The following is a 19,184-nucleotide window of genomic DNA, read 5'->3' on the forward strand; positions in this document are numbered from 1 at the left end:
AAATATAGAAAAAAAATTTTAAATTCGATATATATTTTATAATACCAAATAATATTATTTATTACTTACCAATCACCATTTACTGAATACTGATTTACTTTAAACAATTTATAGACTACAACTAAGTTGCTTATATTTTCTTTGGAATATTGTTAGATTATATTGATAATAAAAATTTATTTTTTCATGTTGGCAACGTTGGATAATCAATTCTTATCAAAATATGATTAGTTTAATGTTTATATTTTACACTATTTTAAACTAATAATATTACAAATTATTGTTTGTCTTCTTTTACAAACATTGCAATTTAAGAATCTAATTTATTAATTTTTTTAAGCTCGTATCCAAGCTACAAAATATTTTTACTGTGAAATTTATTTATTATATTACTATTGAGTTATCATACCACCATCCATACCTACAGAATGTATCTTTCCATTAACCAATTATCTACTCTTATGAGGTATGTATAAACTTATTAACATATATTGTATTTAGGTATACACTAAATGACTTAATTTCCTAGCATTCTCAGTGAAGAAACTGTAGAAAATCAAACGCTTGAATATCTAGTTTCGCAACTTCATCAATTTTTCAAACGAGAAGATAATTTTAAAGGTAAATGTTTAAACTTAATGTAATATTTTCACTGTTTAAGCGAATAAATGTAACAGTTATTTCATTATGACTATTTTTGTTGATAATATGTATACTTAATTGAAACAAACAAAATACGGACTAGGAGTAGACTGAAAAAAGTATATTTATGATTTTTAGATAGGTGCCTAACAATGATTTAGAAATTCAAAAAAAATTTGGTTGCTACTAAATAAAAAGTAAAAACTGTTTCATGAGTCCCTTAAAAACATATTTTTAATTAAAAAATAAAATACTATATTGAAAACATTAAAAATTTACATTTTTGTTTAAAACTTAACTGCATTCTTTAACTATTGACTATAATAATTTTTAATTTTTAATGAAAATTACCCAAGTTTAGCTTTGGCTTTTAATTTTCTTTCAAAATGCAATATAAAATGTTCGTAATTTATGTTATCCAGCTATCATATAGTTTGCAGTCTACCAGCAAACAAACATTTCCTATGTTCTATAGGATGCGGTCTACCTGCAGCCAACCGGTTTTTTCACTAACGCACACTCAGCGGATAGAAAGCTTATAGAGATCACTATGTATATAAGTAGTTAAAAATATGTGTGGTGGCAAGGAATAATTGATTCGGATTTATTTAATTTATTTTTGAAAGATGTGGCGGAAGTTTTTCTACTTTGAGCAATTTCTAAACAAATGAACATAAAACAACACAATATTCCATAATTTTGACACAATTAATAAACATAACAATTTATAACCAATGAGTATTTTTTAATTTTTTTGTAGAATGATAATATACTATTTGATATAATTTTTAATTCTTAATCTTATTTTATTTACTGCAGTAGACCGTATAATTTATTTGTAAATCGCTGTTGGACCATGTACTATACTCATAAATTACTGGTAGACCATATACTATATGACAGCCTGTTATCCTTGTATACTTTATGTTACTAATATGTTATAATATCTTACATTACCATCCTAGTTAATAATAAACATTAATTTACGTCTTATTCTTTTGATCTTATAGAATTATGTTTGTTCACATTTAAGCTACCTACTCCTTTTTACCATTAATACCATTTAAAAATTCATATTTAACCTCCTTAAAGTCTATGTTTTATTATTAATTTAATTTTAATTAATCTTTATTATATATTTATCTATACTTATTAAGTGTGTATAATATTCATTTTAGTTGGCTGTACTTTACTTATGCTGATTCAACATTCTGATTTCTTACTCAACCAAACACAAAAATTTGCTGCTATAATATTATGTTATGAACTATACCGAAATGAACCGATTGCAACTAATCCTTTAGCACCTATTTTTATGCATCTCTTGGTATGATATTATTTTAAATACCATTGTGCTTATGGTAAATATTAATATTCACTACGTTTTATTTATAGCATAAAAAAGTTGGAAAAAATGAATATGTTGGTGATTTGCCGGTTTTAACTATGCCTGTAAAAATATTTCTTTCCAATTTAATTATGTCTCAAAATTCTAAAGAGTTATTACGAAAATCTGCTAAACAAGTATTAACAGCACGCAGTGATCCCAGTAAACCTGTAGTTAATACAGCAACAATTCTTAATACAATAAAAGATCGTCGAAAAAATCTTCCACGGACCGCAAAAAGCTCTCTTCCAGTTATCATACCTGATCCCCAAAAAACTGAGTATGATATTAAATGATAAAACAGTTATAGTTTTTATATTATATTTGTATTTTATAGATCAAAAGAAGGAGCAAAACAAGTTTTAGAACTGTTGATTAGTGGACCAAAATCATATGTTTCACATAATTTTAAGCCAGAAATGATGCGACTTGCACCACCGCTGTTTGTGTGCGATGAAGAAGTAAGAATTGAATAATAAATCATTTTTGTTATTACTATAATTGAATATCTTCATAGATGATTTGGATGAACATGAGTAGTCGATCAAATCATCAAATTATGTATGATAAAACAATGTGTGTATCTACCAGTGCTGCTACCGAAGCACGAGAACTTATGACTAAAGCTCTCAAAACACCATTAACCTTACAACAACAACAGCATCTTTTAGCTGAACTCGGAAATGATCCAAAACTAGTTTATCATATAGGTCTTACACCTTGTAAAGTAAGCCAGGTTACATACAATTTATTGATGGTTATAATTAACAAAAATACTGTAATTTTGTATTTTAATTTTTAAGTTGCCAGATTTAGTTGAAAATAATCCTTTGATAGCTATTGAAGTATTACTAAAACTGATGCAGTCACATTCCATAACTGATTACTTTTCGGTCTTAGTCAATATGGAAATGTCTTTGCACTCAATGGAAGTAGTTAATCGGTACGTCATTGTTATCATTAATCATTATTCATTTTTAACTAAATTTAATGTATTATTTAATAGATTAACTACTACAGTAGAACTTCCGACTGAATTTGTACATCTATACATATCAAATTGTATTGTAGCATGTGAAACTATAAAGGATCAATATATGCAAAATCGATTAGTTCGTTTAGTGTGTGTTTTCCTACAATCTCTCATTAGAAATAAAATAATAAATGTGCAGGTAACAATTTTTTTTATGAATAAATATTTTTTTAACTGCCAACTATATTTTATTTATTCTGAAGATTGTTATACAACTTTAAGTGAATCAATACAATTTAAGAATACATTTTTTAATAGTTTACAACCTTTACAAATTACTTTTTTTCTTATAGGAATTATTTATAGAAGTTCAAGCCTTTTGTATTGATTTTATTCAAATTCGAGAAGCATCAGCTCTGTTTCGTCTTTTAAAACAACTAGAAACAGGAGATACTTGCAGTATTGGTAATATAGCTGCTGCCGCTGGTATTACACCTAGCACAATTGCTGCTGCTAAAGATAAGGATAAAGACAAAATAGTGCCAAAAGAAAAATAGTATTAATTAGGTATTTAATTGAATTAAAATGACATCTAATAAAAATTTACTATTAATTTTTACTTTTATGATAAGTGAGACTGTAAAGTGGAAATAAAAGTGTAATAATTTATTAATGTTTTATATTTATACTTTTCCTAGTTCGTAATGGTTACATTTTTTTAATATATATATATATCAAAATAATAAAACTATAAATTGTACATTTAAACATTGTATAGTTATATTATGTTATATTTTGTATTTTATGAATGAAAAACACTATAAAAATTAATTGAAACTTTTTCACTTATTAAATATTTCAAATTTATATCAGTTTAATCCATAATCATAAGCGCAACTAGGGCAACTAAACCCTACCAAAATAAATTATTCAATTGTTGTTTAAAATATTAATAAGCCTTTTATAATTCAACTGTAATTTTTCTTTTTTTGGAAAAATATTAAATTATTTTATTTTTATTTAAAGTTAATAAGTATATTTTAATGTCTGGTAAGTATGGTAAATGTCAAGTTGTATGCCTGTATTTGTTTATAAGGAAACAATCTATGTCGGTACGTTGGTACAATTACTATACATAATTGTACAGTATATGCGTAGACCTACACTACTAGACAAGTTATGAGTGTATGAAAAGCGGTGTAACAATATAGAGGGCTCTTTTTGATTATTCCTACATACTGCAGTGTGGGGTGGTAGAATAAGATATATAGATTATACATTATATTAGTTTGTCGTCTAGACAGGCTACCTCACTATGTGATATTACGCTGCTCTAAATGCTGTTGTTTTTTTTTTGTACGCAGTTCATGTCTAGTAGTATAAGATCTATGACTATATCATGCATTAAACTAAAATATACGGACAGTACATTATTATTATAGTAGTATTGTGTATTTCAGTAAATAAATATTTGATTTTTTTTTTTTTGTATAATTTTCACGTGAATATGTTTTGGGGGCATTGCTCCATTTGTTACATTTTATGTAATATCAAAGGGGGCAACATACCACGACCAACATTTTTGCCCTAGTTGCGCTACTGCCTATAGAATAAATTAATATTTTATTGGTCAAAACTAAAAACAGTAACAAATTCCAATACTTTAATTTAAAAATTCCTTGTAGTAGGCAATTTGTTTCATATTTAAATGTATAAATTATAAATACAACATTTTAATAGTAATGTACATTTTATTGCACTAAGACATTAGACATTTCAGTGGCCGCATATATTTTCCTAACCAACAATACCCAACTATTGTATGTAATAATGTATTCATATTGTAGATTAAAGAAAGTTATCTTTAATAAATCAAAGAAAGTAGTTTTCATTATTGTACCGCTTCATAATTATGTAAAATTGTAAGACAAATCTGTCAAGATTACTAAAATTAACAATAATAGTAAATAATATAATTTATACACTATTGATCTAAGTTGAATCATTATAATTTATTAGCTTATAGTGTTCATTAGTAGTAGTAATGAAAATCAATTTTACATCATGCAATAAAAAAAGATAATGATTTTAAAAATAGAAAAAATATTTTTTTTAACTTCTCTAGATTTGTTTAACATAGGTATATACATTATTTAATAATAACACATTTTATTAAAGTTAGTTTGTTTTATATTTTATGTGTATCCATATATTTTTTTGTTATGCATGTGTAAACTGTAGGTACAGAAAGACTTAAAATACATTTAAAATGAGTATATCTTTAAATGAAATAAATACATTGTATGTTTAGAGATAATTTAATAGGAATATGATATTTTTACTAGGAAAATGTATTTCATTTCCTTAGAACCGTACACTAAAAATGTACAAAACGTGTTCATTCACTAGTAAAAAAAAACTGTTTATTAGGTAGGCACACTTTTTTGAATCATTTTAATTGTCTGCTTGTCATTTATTTTTCATAATTGTATGTATCATAGTGTGTGTTAATAATAACTCATTAGCTTTTAAGTTTTAAGATTGTTTTAATCTTAAATCTAAAAAAATGTCTGATATTAATGTAATGTAGCGAAACGAAATTTTTAAATAATTACATTATTCTTGATAGTTAGCTGTTGAAACAATATTAAATATTTACTGCACACTGCTAATAGAGTTTACAAAGCTCTCGGCAAATTCTCTAGATGGTAAACACTGTCCAAAAGCTTCAAGCAATAACGATTGTTTGTTGACAGACGTAGAAAAATCTTCAAAAGAAAGTTTTGTATCGTTGTCACAATCCATTTTACGCAATACGATGTCGACGAGTTCTCGTACTCCTTCGTCTGGATCCTCGTCCTGGGGATGTTTGACCAAACAGTTCCTGAAACGTGAAATCCCGTATACCTATATTAACTACTTGACTTAGTACACTTGTCTAACATTATTTCATCAATGTTGAATGTAAAGGTAAGTAAGTATAGGTAAGTTAGGTAACGTATTAAAACTATAATTTAATATATATTATAGTTATATAACTATAACTATAATATGCAGCAGTTCTATTAAACCTTAGCAGACTGAAAATCTCTTCTTTCGTTATGAATCCATCGTTGTTTAGGTCGTATATGGTGAACGTGTATTTGATCTTTTCATCCTGAGTGCCTTTTAGCAACACCGACAACCCAGTTATCCATTCGTCTTCGTGTATGACGCCGTCATTTCGTTGATCGAAAAAACAAAATATACGATCCGTCAAAATCTCCTCGGTTGTGATTCCGAATTCGTTTTGCAGGAATTCTCTGAACATTAACCGGTCAAAACCCTATGAAAACAAAAAGCAAAAAAAATTTTAAATATTTAAAAATATTTCGCGTGACAAATAACCTGCGTAGGAATCGTTATTAAAACAACCGAGCTCATTGCCGCTACCGAAGACGTTGATTCGGCACCATAAATGGCGACTAGTTTTTTAAATAGTTTGCATAATCCAACGATTTCTTTCCTGAAATATTATAGATAATCGTACAAAAATTAAAACGTCTCAGTGTACTAGTGTAGGTAGGTACCTACTATTATATTTTACAGTCTTGAAGTAGGTAAAAAAAAATTTTCAATGTAAGTGAGTGTAAGGATTAGTTTATTTAATTTAGACAATAAGTAAACTGGTAATTATTTATACCTATGTTTAAACATGGCTATAGGGCCGTATACCTAATATTGTACTTTACGAATTTCAGTAATGTACTCACTTCGTAAATCTTGTCTGCTTGAATAAATTTTCCACAAAGTTTGGAGGAATGATGGGTTTTACTTTTGACATTAACTTGGTTGAACGAAGTTGCTCAGATGATTGTTTGCGTTTTGAAGTTACCGTTTTTGCTGGTGGCCATTGTTTAGACCCTCTCGGAACTTTAGTCCCTGCAGATTTCCTACAGTTAAAGTTTTAATTATTAGTTAGGTGGTATTCTATTTTACATAAAAATGAAAAAATAATTTATATCCAGCAAATTAAATCATAATTTTTAAAAGATATATTTGTGTTATTCAATCAATCATTATGATTATCCATAAATTGGGAAAAATTATATTTAACAGTTCATAATTAGTATTTTAAATATTTAAGCATAGGACAACGCATCCACGAAGAACGCACCATGCATGTTGTTGACTAAGCCGCTAGATAGCACTGCCTTTAACGTATTTTCTTCTTCTTGGGTAAAAAATATAGATATGAGGTCATTTTTATCTTTGACATACTCGAGACTTGTTGAATCATTCGCATTATAGTATTATACCTAGTGTGGTCTTTTTTTAAACAATATATATTACACATCTTATGACTCACCTATTGGGTATTATATTAACACAATCAACCTAATCATTAAAATTTAAAATATACACTTATCTGTATATACTGGGAGTACCTACCTATTCAAAAAAAAAACTAAAAAGAACACATGTACCATGTGTTATAATCTAAGCATTATTGTGACAATTGTTTTCTAATGTATTATATAGTATATACTATAATGTCTATAACCGATGGGTGAAAAATCTTACATTATCAGCATTTGACAATTATGTTTTTATCAATAATAGGCGAGTAGAAAATCAATTAATATGAAAGGTACACCCATTTACAAATACACTTGTACATATGGCAATATTTGTTTTACTAGTTTTTTTTTGAAAAGTTTGACTACGGGACTTAGACACTCTGTTAGTATATTAAAACATGGACTCAATTAGTATTATACCTAAAATTTCAAGCGACTCAATTCGTCCCAAAAGGTTTTGTTGGGACTTAGTTCGCAGTCCCCAACCATAAATTTTCGAGTTACTGAGGGACGTCGGACGTCCTCCAGATAAAATATCCTCTCTTCCTGGAATAAATTTATAATTTTGAGTCAATATACTCTAATGTTAAGTGAAATAGAATATTCTGCATAATATGTATAGTGTATATGTATAAAATACCTACATAATTGCTACGCTGCAATAAATTGTTCATTTTTTGGTACTTGTGGTTATCTGACCGCTATCAGTGACCGTCCAGGGTTTTATGTTATTTTTTATACACCGTTTTAAGACTAAAATATTTGATTTTTTTACTGAACTTTGTTCCGTTGGATTATTTGGTAGAATATCGCTTGTGGTAATGGATACCTAGCCTTCTATCCATCGGTCATTTCAACACCAGGCACCAACATTGGAATTTTTAAGTGTTGTATTTTCATGAATATTTTATTATGTGGTATATTAATAATCTAAGCTTTCCCAAGTAGTAGTGAATAGTAATAAACTAATAGCTGTCAACTGAAAAGGAAATCAAGCCATTTGTGTACTAATATTTCATACTATTTGAAACTAACTAGTTTGGCTATGTTAAAATATTAAATATATAATATAACCACATTACCATAGACCATAATAGGTAGATGATAAACGTAGAGATATTGTAGCTGAAGTCCAAGCAATCATAGATCCGTTTGCAACGTTGAAAAAAAATATCTATAGCCATAGGTAGTAACTACTATATACCTACCTATTATTACTAAAAATATTAATTCCTTCTATATTTTTTTTGCTTTTTAGATTGCCATAACTTATAAGCACTGATACTAGAAGTATCACTATAGCTTTTCTGCCTTTTAGACTTCATAGGTTATAAGACAATAAGATAAAATTTTTAAAATTTAAATGTGTCATTGGAAAAATAGCTATTGAGTATTTACTTTGTGCAGATAATCATTTAAATGTGCCACTGACCACTGAATGATGAAATGAACTATAAACTCCCTATATTTTATTAATAGCTTTTAATTAAAAATTAAATCATCCTTAGGTATTTTGATTCTATAGAGTATAGACTATAATAATCAATAAATGGTGTTAAATCACTTTTACTTTCATTGAGTAAACAGGAAATAATTTTACAATCATAGAAAATATAGGATACTGTAGTGATCTAGGTAAGTATAATATGCTACAAATCTACAATAGATACTATTAAACTATTATACTATAATAGTACTATTATTAATTATTATATATTATCATAGTGTACTGTAAACTGTAAAGTTTATGTTGACGTAATATTAGGTAAAATATTACCTAATTAATGCATAAAATTGTATTAGCTATTGTTATTATTTAAACATCTTCCACAAACTTACCTGATAATCTGATACGGCGGACGACTTACTATTCACTAGCTGTATGTGTATAATATACCTATTACCTACTGTATAGTGACAATACGAATTATTTTTGAAACGAATTGCACTACAATACAACACATGAGACTGAACACCATTACACCAATAATATACTTTAATATTGCACTTACGATTTAGTACATCAAAAAAACTGTCACCAACATTATTCAATTCATTTTTGTTATTTACTAAAAACACGCTATTTTTGGCATCTATGCCGTAAATATTGTAAAAATATATGTATAAATTACACATCACGCAATATAAAAAAGTCAACTTTCGTTTACTAAATATATTTTTTTTTCTATGCCTTCTATACACGTATATGGGTATAATAATATATACAACTACACGTAATACTTACAAGTTTGACTTTTTTGTCATTGCCTTTTGAGTTACTACGTCCATTTTCAGTACGCGTAAGCAAACCAGTAAACCACATAGGTATTATATTATGTAAGGAGGTACTATAATATTATTACGAACACATTATTGATCAAACATTCTTTGTTCACACTATCACACACACATTAAATACTACATATACATATTACAAATTATTCATGTATATTTATTATTAAATAGATTACTGTATTTATTAAAAATATTAATATCGTTAATGTTATTTTTGCCACCTGAGTTCAGAATTATAATGTAATACCCAACTATCAAATATAAGCTGTAATAATATGTTATTTTACATTAAATTTCAATATTATCATTGCTAGATTATTGTAACAATTATTAATTAGGTAAACTGCATTACCTATTTCCTAGTATAATACATATGTATATGTCTTGATAGCCTATTTGTTTATATTGGATAGTTATTTGTATAACCTAGACACCTCACACCTATATTTTAATTTATGTATAGTGCCTAATATGATATATTATATTTTTTGTGATATTCCCCTTAAAAAACAGTAGATACGCCACTAGTCTACAAAATAGTTTTATTTCATAAAAACTGTATCGTGTTCCTATAATATATGATAAATCTAACAAATAACAATAAATATAGGTACACAAAAACACGTTATACTACAAGTTGAATATATTCAACTAAAATAAGACTAACTAAATATATTAAAGTTGTATTGGCTGGTACTCAGGTATACTATAAGTTCTGTTATCAAATAAAATGATTATTTATTATTGCTATCATATTCTTATAGAATCCTTTTTGTTTTGGATAGTTGTAAATAATAAATAATATTATTTAAAGTTTTTGTGGTTAAAATAAATAAAATATTGACAAAATATGTTCCTATGTATTTTGTTTTCAAATATTTCAATATTATAATATGAAACAAAAACAAATCAATAATTTTATTGCAGAAGCTGTGTTAGTTTATAATATGATATTTATAATGATAAGAAGATAGATAATCGATAATGTTATTTTCAATAATAATGTGTGTAGTTATGTCTTTCGATCACATTAAAAAAAAAAAAAACTATATTGAATATAGAACTGCGTAATATGTGCGATGAGGGTCTGCCTACACGGTTTAGTTATACAGAATAGAAGAAATTTCATCAATTCTGTGGTTTAGTGTTTACCCCGGTGTTTACTTAATATATAAATATAATACGTGCCTGCTGCCCTACCAGCATTTATTAATGAAACTTAATGAATCGTATAGCTTATGTTATAGGGGTTTATTTGTTAAGATAAATCAATTTAGACCCTCTCATGTGTTATGTATACAAATAATCTAGGTTTTGAAATTGTATTTCGGTTAATTTAATTTCTTTATTATATTAATAAACTGACTAGTTATAAACTCATAAAAGTATACTATGAGAGTCAAATGATTGGTCAAAAATCATAATTTTAAAAATGGGTGATGTAATACAATATTTAGGACTTGCCTAGTTACAGTATATAATTAGGGTGTTATATACTAAATATACCCCGATCTCTGTATTATTATTATATCTGAAAGAGCAGCAATGGTTTTTTCTATTCTTATATTTTATAAAAAATATATTATTTTACTAAACGAAATTCCTTTCAAATAAATTGAATACTTGAAATCTAAAAATCAGTGTCAGATGTTAAACAACTTGACAGATATACAATATAATATACACAATGCTATAACTTAAAAAAGTGTAATAAGGATCAATACCCTTATACATATAATAATAATGGTTACAGAAAAGAAAAGAAACTATGGGTAGGTACTTGATAATGCATCCTTAAAAAAATCTCGTGAATGGACTGTTTTGGGATTATCTTTCAGGGAACGTTTTCGTTTTTTACAAGATCAACATTCCGGGAATTCATCGAATCGAAAAATACATAAGTACACGCCTTTTTTATAAGACGTATAATATACAACTCACAAGACCAAAGCATTTAGCTCTTGGCATCTGTGTGATGTGTGTTATAAATTATTATTTTTCATTATTTTTTTATCTATTTTAATTTTTTAAATTTATTTTTTATATCTATCAAATTGCATTTTATTATTTATATTTACATCACAATAGCGTCCTTCTCAGTAAAGGTCGGAAGAGGCTTAGAGAAACAACCATATAATATATTTTAAATCTATACATTATTGCTTTTATTGCTATTTGTATATAAATTATAAAATTATAGATATCAGTGATGTCACTTTTTTGCCATTACTTATTATACAGTGTAATAGAAAGACCTGACAAATGAAATAATTTTTATTCTAAATAACATTTTTTTTTATAACATATAATATGTTATGGTAAATGACTTATAACAAGAAAATTAAGTATTTAGCCGGCGATTGTCGTAAACATACATAAAAAATGGAGATTTCTGATATTTACCGGTTAATTGCGGTGTGCAAACAAATTGGTAAATGTTGTGTATAATACTGATATTCGACTATTATCTACGTTTTCCCGAGGCACATTTTTACCTTATAGGTATAGGTTTTAAATAACTAAAAATATGTTTTCACGTAAGACATCCATTACCTCAAGAGTAAAGGTACAATCAAGTCCCGGTTGTAAGTTTTATCTTATCATCAGAAAAATTTAAATGATTAATTGTATAAATGAAATATAAGAATTGTACAAGTCTGTGTAGTAGACAATATTGTTGTCATTTGGAGCTCGTGTGTTGCAAGCGTGTTGTATTTTTCCTATTATTTATTAAGAAGACGCCTACCCGCATGTGTTGTCTCCGTCTTATAAACGTGCAACATGGCAAAAACTGTTATGAGCGAAATAGAACCACTCAAGCTGTTTAGTTCAAGCCAAGTAACCAAATTTGCACACTATAAACAAGAGAACATTTGCTGTGAAATATCGATATCACAAATACAAGAAAATTTCTTATTGTTAAAAATTCATTATTTCAAACTTGAAAAACTTTTTTTGTAATTGTGATATAGAAAAAATAAAAACGATGTTGCACAGTAAATTTTCTCCTCTTAATAGTATGACAATTTGGTTGCTTAGGTTGGACTACAGGTTGAGTGGTTCTATTTCGCGCAAAACAGTCTTGCCATGTTGTACGCGTTTGTAAGACAGTGACAACACATGCTTGTGTTTTATTTAAAAAAACAGTTAAAATCGAATATTTAATATTTATGTCATTATTTAAATATGAATGAAAATGGTATGAAGAAAAAATCTGATAATAGGTATTATAATATGATATATCTTCTAGAATTATACAAAAACGTGATGACATGGGTATGTGGAAAATATTTCAAGTCTAATTGATGGATACAGTGAAAATGATACTATAGATAAAAAACTTTCTAACTTTTTGTATAATTGTTATCAATAAATAAAATTAAAACATTTAAAATGTTTTAGTTAACAAGCTTCAAAACAAAATAATGAACGAACGAAAAAATCAGTCACATGTTTATGAAAACAAAAAAAAAATTGAATTTGAATTTTTGGTAATTTACCGTAACGTATATAAAACTTATTGACTCTTGAGCAGTTGAGCTACACATATAACATATTATTTTTTAATATTAAAAAAGATTAAGATATAATTAACATTCTTTTTTAAAAATTCAAAAAAACCAATTTGTAAATCTGGTTTTTAGAAATTGTTGGCTGTAAAAATATTTATCTAAATCAAATGGTTAATTTTTTATGAATTTTTAAAATATCAAAATTATATTTATGTTTTAACTAGTACCTATTTAAATATTAATCGAGCAGATAGAGTAAGCACCTAGTGGGGTTCTACACATTAATATACTGCTTGCAATGCTCGCATGATCACAAGCGATTTTCATGTATAGAGTTGATATTTTGAAAGGGTGACGAAATGAACAGGATCAGCTAGTTATATATTTAAAAATAAATAAAAAATATTGATTAAAACAAAAGTTATTTCATTTGTCAAGTCTTTATGTTACACTAGTTTATAGATATACACAAATAGATAATAATAATAAAACGCATTTTATCTATACATTAAAACGGTTCGTTGGTTTGACGGTCTCAGTAGTCAATAGACAATAATAGTCGTATAAAAGAAATGTTTCTTTTTTGACACGAATGGTTCATTTGTTTTTAAATAAATTGAACGCAATGTATTATTTATGAATACTTGGCAATAACGCATAAACATTAACACAGACGACAATCGTTGTGAATTGTGTTTCGTTCGGCCAACATTATGTGAGTCGCAGGCCCCACACAAAGCAGAATAAACTTATACCTACCTACTATCTATGTTGTAGCAACTACTTATTATTATTATCCACAACAGCCTATACATAATAAAATAATAATAAAAAAAAAACTTACAGTCATCGAAAAATGTTTATCAGTCGACGCAGGATGAGTAAACAGTAAACAATAAAAACAAATTTATAGCGTGCGGCCGCCATATTATACGATAACTATATTATATTAATTATTAAATGTAGGTACTAATAATGGAAAACGCTTTTAAAATATAAATACATAACTTATGATTATTAATTATTATAATATTACCTATATTAAATCATTATACGAGTAACGATGACACAAACTAAAACGTTAGATCTGCAGTCGTGAATCACATGAGTAAATGAGTTTGGTGATTTGTTACAAAGTAAATCGTAATTCGTAGTCTGTCATCGTCGTGACAATCAATCGTCAAAAACCCATTTCCGATTACTCGTAGTCTGAAAAAATTGTAAAGTAGACGTATTCAATGTAGTCAAATACTCAAATGATATTTTTAAACAGTGTTTATAATGATATCGATATGACTCCTATAAGTGGCGGCGCGAACAATTTATATTCATGGGACAGACGACATCTTTCAATCTCCCTACGACCCTACCCCTTAAATATTCTGTATAGTTCCACCCAAAAGTCATTCAGTGACAACTGACAATATTACCCACTGCCAAGTAAAGCAGTAGTACCCATACACCAACCAATTTTGTTGTCTGGAATATTTATCCCGAAAAGTCTTGAGTCGTGCCGCCACTGCTTGGAAGTTAGGACAACGGACTACGAGGATCTTACCAAAATATTGCTGGCAGTAGCCAAATGCGAGGGCTTATATAGGGGAGACCGAGGCAACAGTACCACTTATCATGAATTTTTTTAAGCTCATAATTCTATTATTTGTAAATATTGAACAATGTACTTATTTCTTTCTTTAACTATGTAAGCTATTAAATAGTGCTAAATTATTATCTTCTAAATAAATGATTTAATGACTAACTGAATTTAGTGCAAAAAAAAAAAAAAATGAAAAAAAAGAAGTAATGGAATATCAATTATATAATTTATATGCTGTGCAAATAGGTATTATGGCTGGTGTTGTGAATTATTTGATGTCAGCATGCCAACTTGCCCCGGTCTTCCATATGAATTATCGTATATTTTTTAATAAAATATACTATAGAGAATTAATATTTATATAGAGAGATGTGTTTAAAATACTTTATTTTGTATATAAAACGCGAATACACCTACATTTATAGTTTGGACTTCAGACAGTTGGAAGTCATATTAATTTCATATTTTCATATAAATAATATTAAAAAAAACTATTATATACACATTTTTTCGGATGTGTATTATTATTTATTTTAAAGCAATAGCCAAGTATAGGTAATGACTGATGTGTAAAATACGAAAATATAAATACTATAAATCTAAATTTATTTTATTTTAGTCTTCTATTTAGAGTTTGCACCTATTCTTATTTCAATTTTTAATTAAATAAGTTATTATTAAAATGTAAATGTACGTGCAGATGAAATGCTATAATTGCCTTAGTTGTCAAAGCAGACATTTGTCATTTCAAGATCTATAAAAAAATAATATAATATTATAAATGTTTAGAAGAGGAAAACTGAGGTCTTCATTATGTCTTGTACTCTTATCAGCAGGGCTAAGATTTATATGCAATATAAAATGATTAAATATGCATTTGGTTTATTAAAAATATGCAAAAATATGCTTAAATAAACCAAATATATATTATTTAAAAAACACATTTTCTATAAATTTTTTTAAATACCAATTAATAAAAATAAATATGTTTAACACTTAAAATATAAAAACAAAAAATTCTAAAATATTAATTGATATAAAATTGCTAAAAAATGATAAAAAATTGTATTATGCAATTTCCATAAATGGATAAGTTAAAAATGCACGACATAAATCGAGCGAAAATTCTGAGTTCTGATCTTCAAATGAGTCTTTAATAAATATTTGTTTCATTTTTTCCTTTCATGTTGAATTACTGAGGTATTTTGCTGTACTTAAATGCTCAGTAACTCGAAAGCGCTTATTTGATGATACTACCTGGTCACAAATATTACAAAATAGTGTTTTATCATAGGTTTTAAAAACTGTACTAGAAAACTCTTTGACATACTGTTGAAGTTTTGCACTGGTACTTTATATTTTCGGCATTTTATAATTGAATGTATAGGTAAGTACGTAACGAAACCAATACAATTCGCAAACAACACGGCAACGTATCACCACAGATTATATTAATTATATTAATATAATATAATAAAATAATACAATTTAATAGTTTAAATTAATTTTTAATTTAATTTTTTTATTTTAAGTTTAATATAATTTGTGGTATCATTACACACGATATTCGACGATGACTGTCAAAATACAAACTAACTTTTAGCTGTATGCTTTTATCCAGTAAGCGTATGAGTATGTGACAGCAAGATAAGATAAAATTACACTTGGGTATTTTTGTACTGCGATGAAATGAATTGTAATGAAATATACTATAAAGCATGCACTTGTTCTGTTGTTGTAGTGGAAATGTATAAAAATATTCATTTCGTTCAAAATATGCAAAAATGTGACAAATATAAATACCACCATTTACCTCGGCAAGAGCTAATTCGTGGACATTACTAACAAAATATGTAATCAGAAATTGCAAAAAAAACATACCAATGAATATAAATCTTAACCCTACTTATCAGTTATACAGGCAATGCTTGACATGAGGGAGAGGAAACTATTTTTTTTAGAAATATTAACGCAGATACCCTTACTACTTTTAAGTGGAATGCATTAAACATATAGCATGTTATGTAATAAAAAGACTTAAGAGGGATATTGGTGGCGTGGGAGGCTTAGCACCTCAAGGTTCAACAACGTATAAAAAGTGATATAGAATTGGGTGATCAGCAATTGAGTCCCATTTTAACTACCTGTTTCATATACAAAATATTTTTTATATTTTATCATCTGTGTATGGCCGTGGCTCGCAACTAAAATGTGTGTTTAAAGGGTACAACGGCATTTGAGCCATACAAATATAAAATATGTATTTATAACTTTATAACTTAAATTAATTCAATATATATAAGCTAGAGACTAGAGTTCTCAGTTATCAGACTCAAGGCCGTAACTGGTGGGGGGTCCAGGGGTCCGGACCCCTCCCGAAATTTTTAAAAGTAGAAACATTTTAGGTTAGGTTAAAGGAATATTGTTTAACTATACTAAAACTATACCTAGAAAAAATGTTAGATCCCCCCCCGAAATTTTTGTCCAGTTACGGCCTTGATCAGACTAGCGAACTTCTTATTCCAAATAATCCAAATATTGCTTCCATCAGTAGATGAATCACAGGAGACTATCCAACAATCTGAGTCATCTAAGTCAACTTCAAATACATACTTACCTACCAGTTACCGAATACCAAACATAATATATCCACACCAGAACGTGCTTCAAATTTCCCAATCAATAGCCGAAAATCGAAATACTATAGGACATAGGTACACAATAATTAACGTCAGTAAACCTCTAACATCATGAATTCCATCACTGCCACAGTGCCGCCAAACTAATTTTCAAAATCTGTAAAACCTAACGAAAAGTAAATTGTATTTACTTATAGCAAAATTGTAATTGTAAATGGAAATTCATACGTTTATTTACGACCACCTAAGTTCGAAGTTGCTTAACATCAATAAAACAAATTCAATTTAATATTAATCATATTATTCATTTTTCATTAGGTATTCATTGAGTTCCAATAAAATCACAAAATTACAAAATAAAATAATATATATACAATTATACAAAGTCATGCAATTATAAATTCAATTATATTTAATAATTAATAATTAAATCAATATACTATTGCCAAAACAACTTTTTTTTTAATAAAGAAATACAGATTGTACAAAATCAAACGTCGTCATTTTTCTTGATTTCATTTAGAACATAATTCTGTCTGAGTAAAGTCTGTTTCCTGGCATTCTGTATAAGTACCTATATGCTTCTAATTTGAATGTAAATATTTTATTGTACATACCTTTTTTATACTTGCGATAAAACATTTAAAAACTATGAATATTTGAATGTGACAGAAGTTATTTTTGAAATGTGAATGAAATTAATTTGTTGTTAATGTTATAATTTCAGACTAAAAAGCATTCAAGCCTATATTATTATTATTATTATTATATTATATTAAAGCCTATATTTTATGTGTGCCGTGTGCAGAGTGCATCGTTATAAAAAATTATTAAGAAGTAGCCCATTCCCCGGATGCACATTTTACATAAATGTACATTTTTCTAAAAGTGTACTGTTTTTTTTGTACAAATCGAACCAATATTGTGAATTTAACTATCATATTATTCTGGAAAAAAAGTTTTACGAGAATATATTGAAAATATAGTTGTTAGCATTAAAAAAAACAAATTTAATTTCGCTATTGGTATAACTGCGTGCTTAAAAGTTTTGAAATATTGTAATAAACGAATTGCCAGTTAAAAATAAAGAAAAATCATTTTTTAGTTTTTCCATATTATTGAATATCGAGTCCCATAATCATTAAAAAAAACCACTCGTGTAACGACATAAGATACACCCTGTGTACTTTATAAAATAGGTAAGTGTATCAAACAATGTGGACATTATTTGATGCATGTAGAAATATAGTTGGCTATAATTACATTGCATCGTGGTTTTCGACGATTTTTCAGTAAATTTTTATCTTAATACTTTATTTTAACAGTACCTACCTATAGCTATTCAAGATAAAACTATATTATGTAAAAATGACTCTAAAATATGTTAAAAATAAATATTTAGGTATATTTATACATCTTGAAATATGCAAAATTAAATTAAAATCATAATCTTACACCGTTTTCTGAAGTGATGCAAATACACAATTAAAGCTCACTAGTAAACATGTTTTCCAATAGGTCCACACAGGACCGACACAGTTTTATATTGCACTATTGCAGTATGCAAATGCCACGAATTTCGATAATTTTCACAAGCGTTTCCTAGGTATATCATTTCTATTTTCTTATTACTAAAGTATCGCTATTTCATCCTTAAATAAAACAATTAAGATTCATTATAAATTCAAAAAATGTTTACCCATTCCAACAAAATAAAGAAACGGCATTACTGGAGTTTCAAAATATTGTGAATAGCATTTTCCTGGCAGATCGAACAGTTTTGCTTGAGATTTTCCAAT

The 19,184-nt window shown here is 27.2% G+C and overlaps 2 protein-coding genes across 9 annotated transcripts; one reads left to right on the forward strand and one right to left on the reverse strand.

The window, feature by feature from the left end:
- Nucleotides 1-234: 234 nt before the first annotated feature.
- LOC111035445 (CCR4-NOT transcription complex subunit 11) lies at nucleotides 235-3,731 on the forward strand. Its single transcript, XM_022317064.1, has 9 exons — nucleotides 235-466; nucleotides 530-621; nucleotides 1,821-1,969; nucleotides 2,038-2,309; nucleotides 2,367-2,490; nucleotides 2,547-2,756; nucleotides 2,833-2,972; nucleotides 3,036-3,201; nucleotides 3,356-3,731. Exons 1-9 carry the CDS (start codon nucleotides 429-431, stop codon nucleotides 3,557-3,559), a joined length of 1,395 nt encoding a protein of 464 aa, XP_022172756.1. The 5' UTR covers nucleotides 235-428; the 3' UTR covers nucleotides 3,560-3,731.
- A 1,741-nt stretch (nucleotides 3,732-5,472) lies between these two features.
- On the reverse strand, nucleotides 5,473-17,467 carry LOC111035446 (EF-hand calcium-binding domain-containing protein 1). 8 transcript variants are annotated; one of them, XM_022317068.1, is made up of 6 exons: nucleotides 17,364-17,467; nucleotides 14,186-14,358; nucleotides 6,755-6,934; nucleotides 6,390-6,507; nucleotides 6,074-6,327; nucleotides 5,473-5,886 (listed from the first exon to the last, which is right to left on the reverse strand). In XM_022317068.1, exons 3-6 carry the CDS (start codon nucleotides 6,823-6,825, stop codon nucleotides 5,658-5,660), a joined length of 672 nt encoding a protein of 223 aa, XP_022172760.1. In that variant the 5' UTR covers nucleotides 6,826-6,934; nucleotides 14,186-14,358; nucleotides 17,364-17,467; the 3' UTR covers nucleotides 5,473-5,657. The 8 variants fall into 8 exon arrangements, with proteins under 8 accessions (XP_022172760.1, XP_022172759.1, XP_022172763.1 ...); XM_022317067.1 differs by lacking the exon at nucleotides 17,364-17,467 and adding an exon at nucleotides 16,077-16,308; XM_022317071.1 differs by lacking the exons at nucleotides 14,186-14,358; nucleotides 17,364-17,467 and adding an exon at nucleotides 13,994-14,103.
- Nucleotides 17,468-19,184: the final 1,717 nt, after the last annotated feature.

Source organism: Myzus persicae, unplaced genomic scaffold (genome assembly GCF_001856785.1).
Source record: "Myzus persicae strain clone G006 unplaced genomic scaffold, MPER_G0061.0, whole genome shotgun sequence".
Classification (NCBI taxonomy): Eukaryota; Metazoa; Arthropoda; class Insecta; order Hemiptera; family Aphididae; genus Myzus; species Myzus persicae.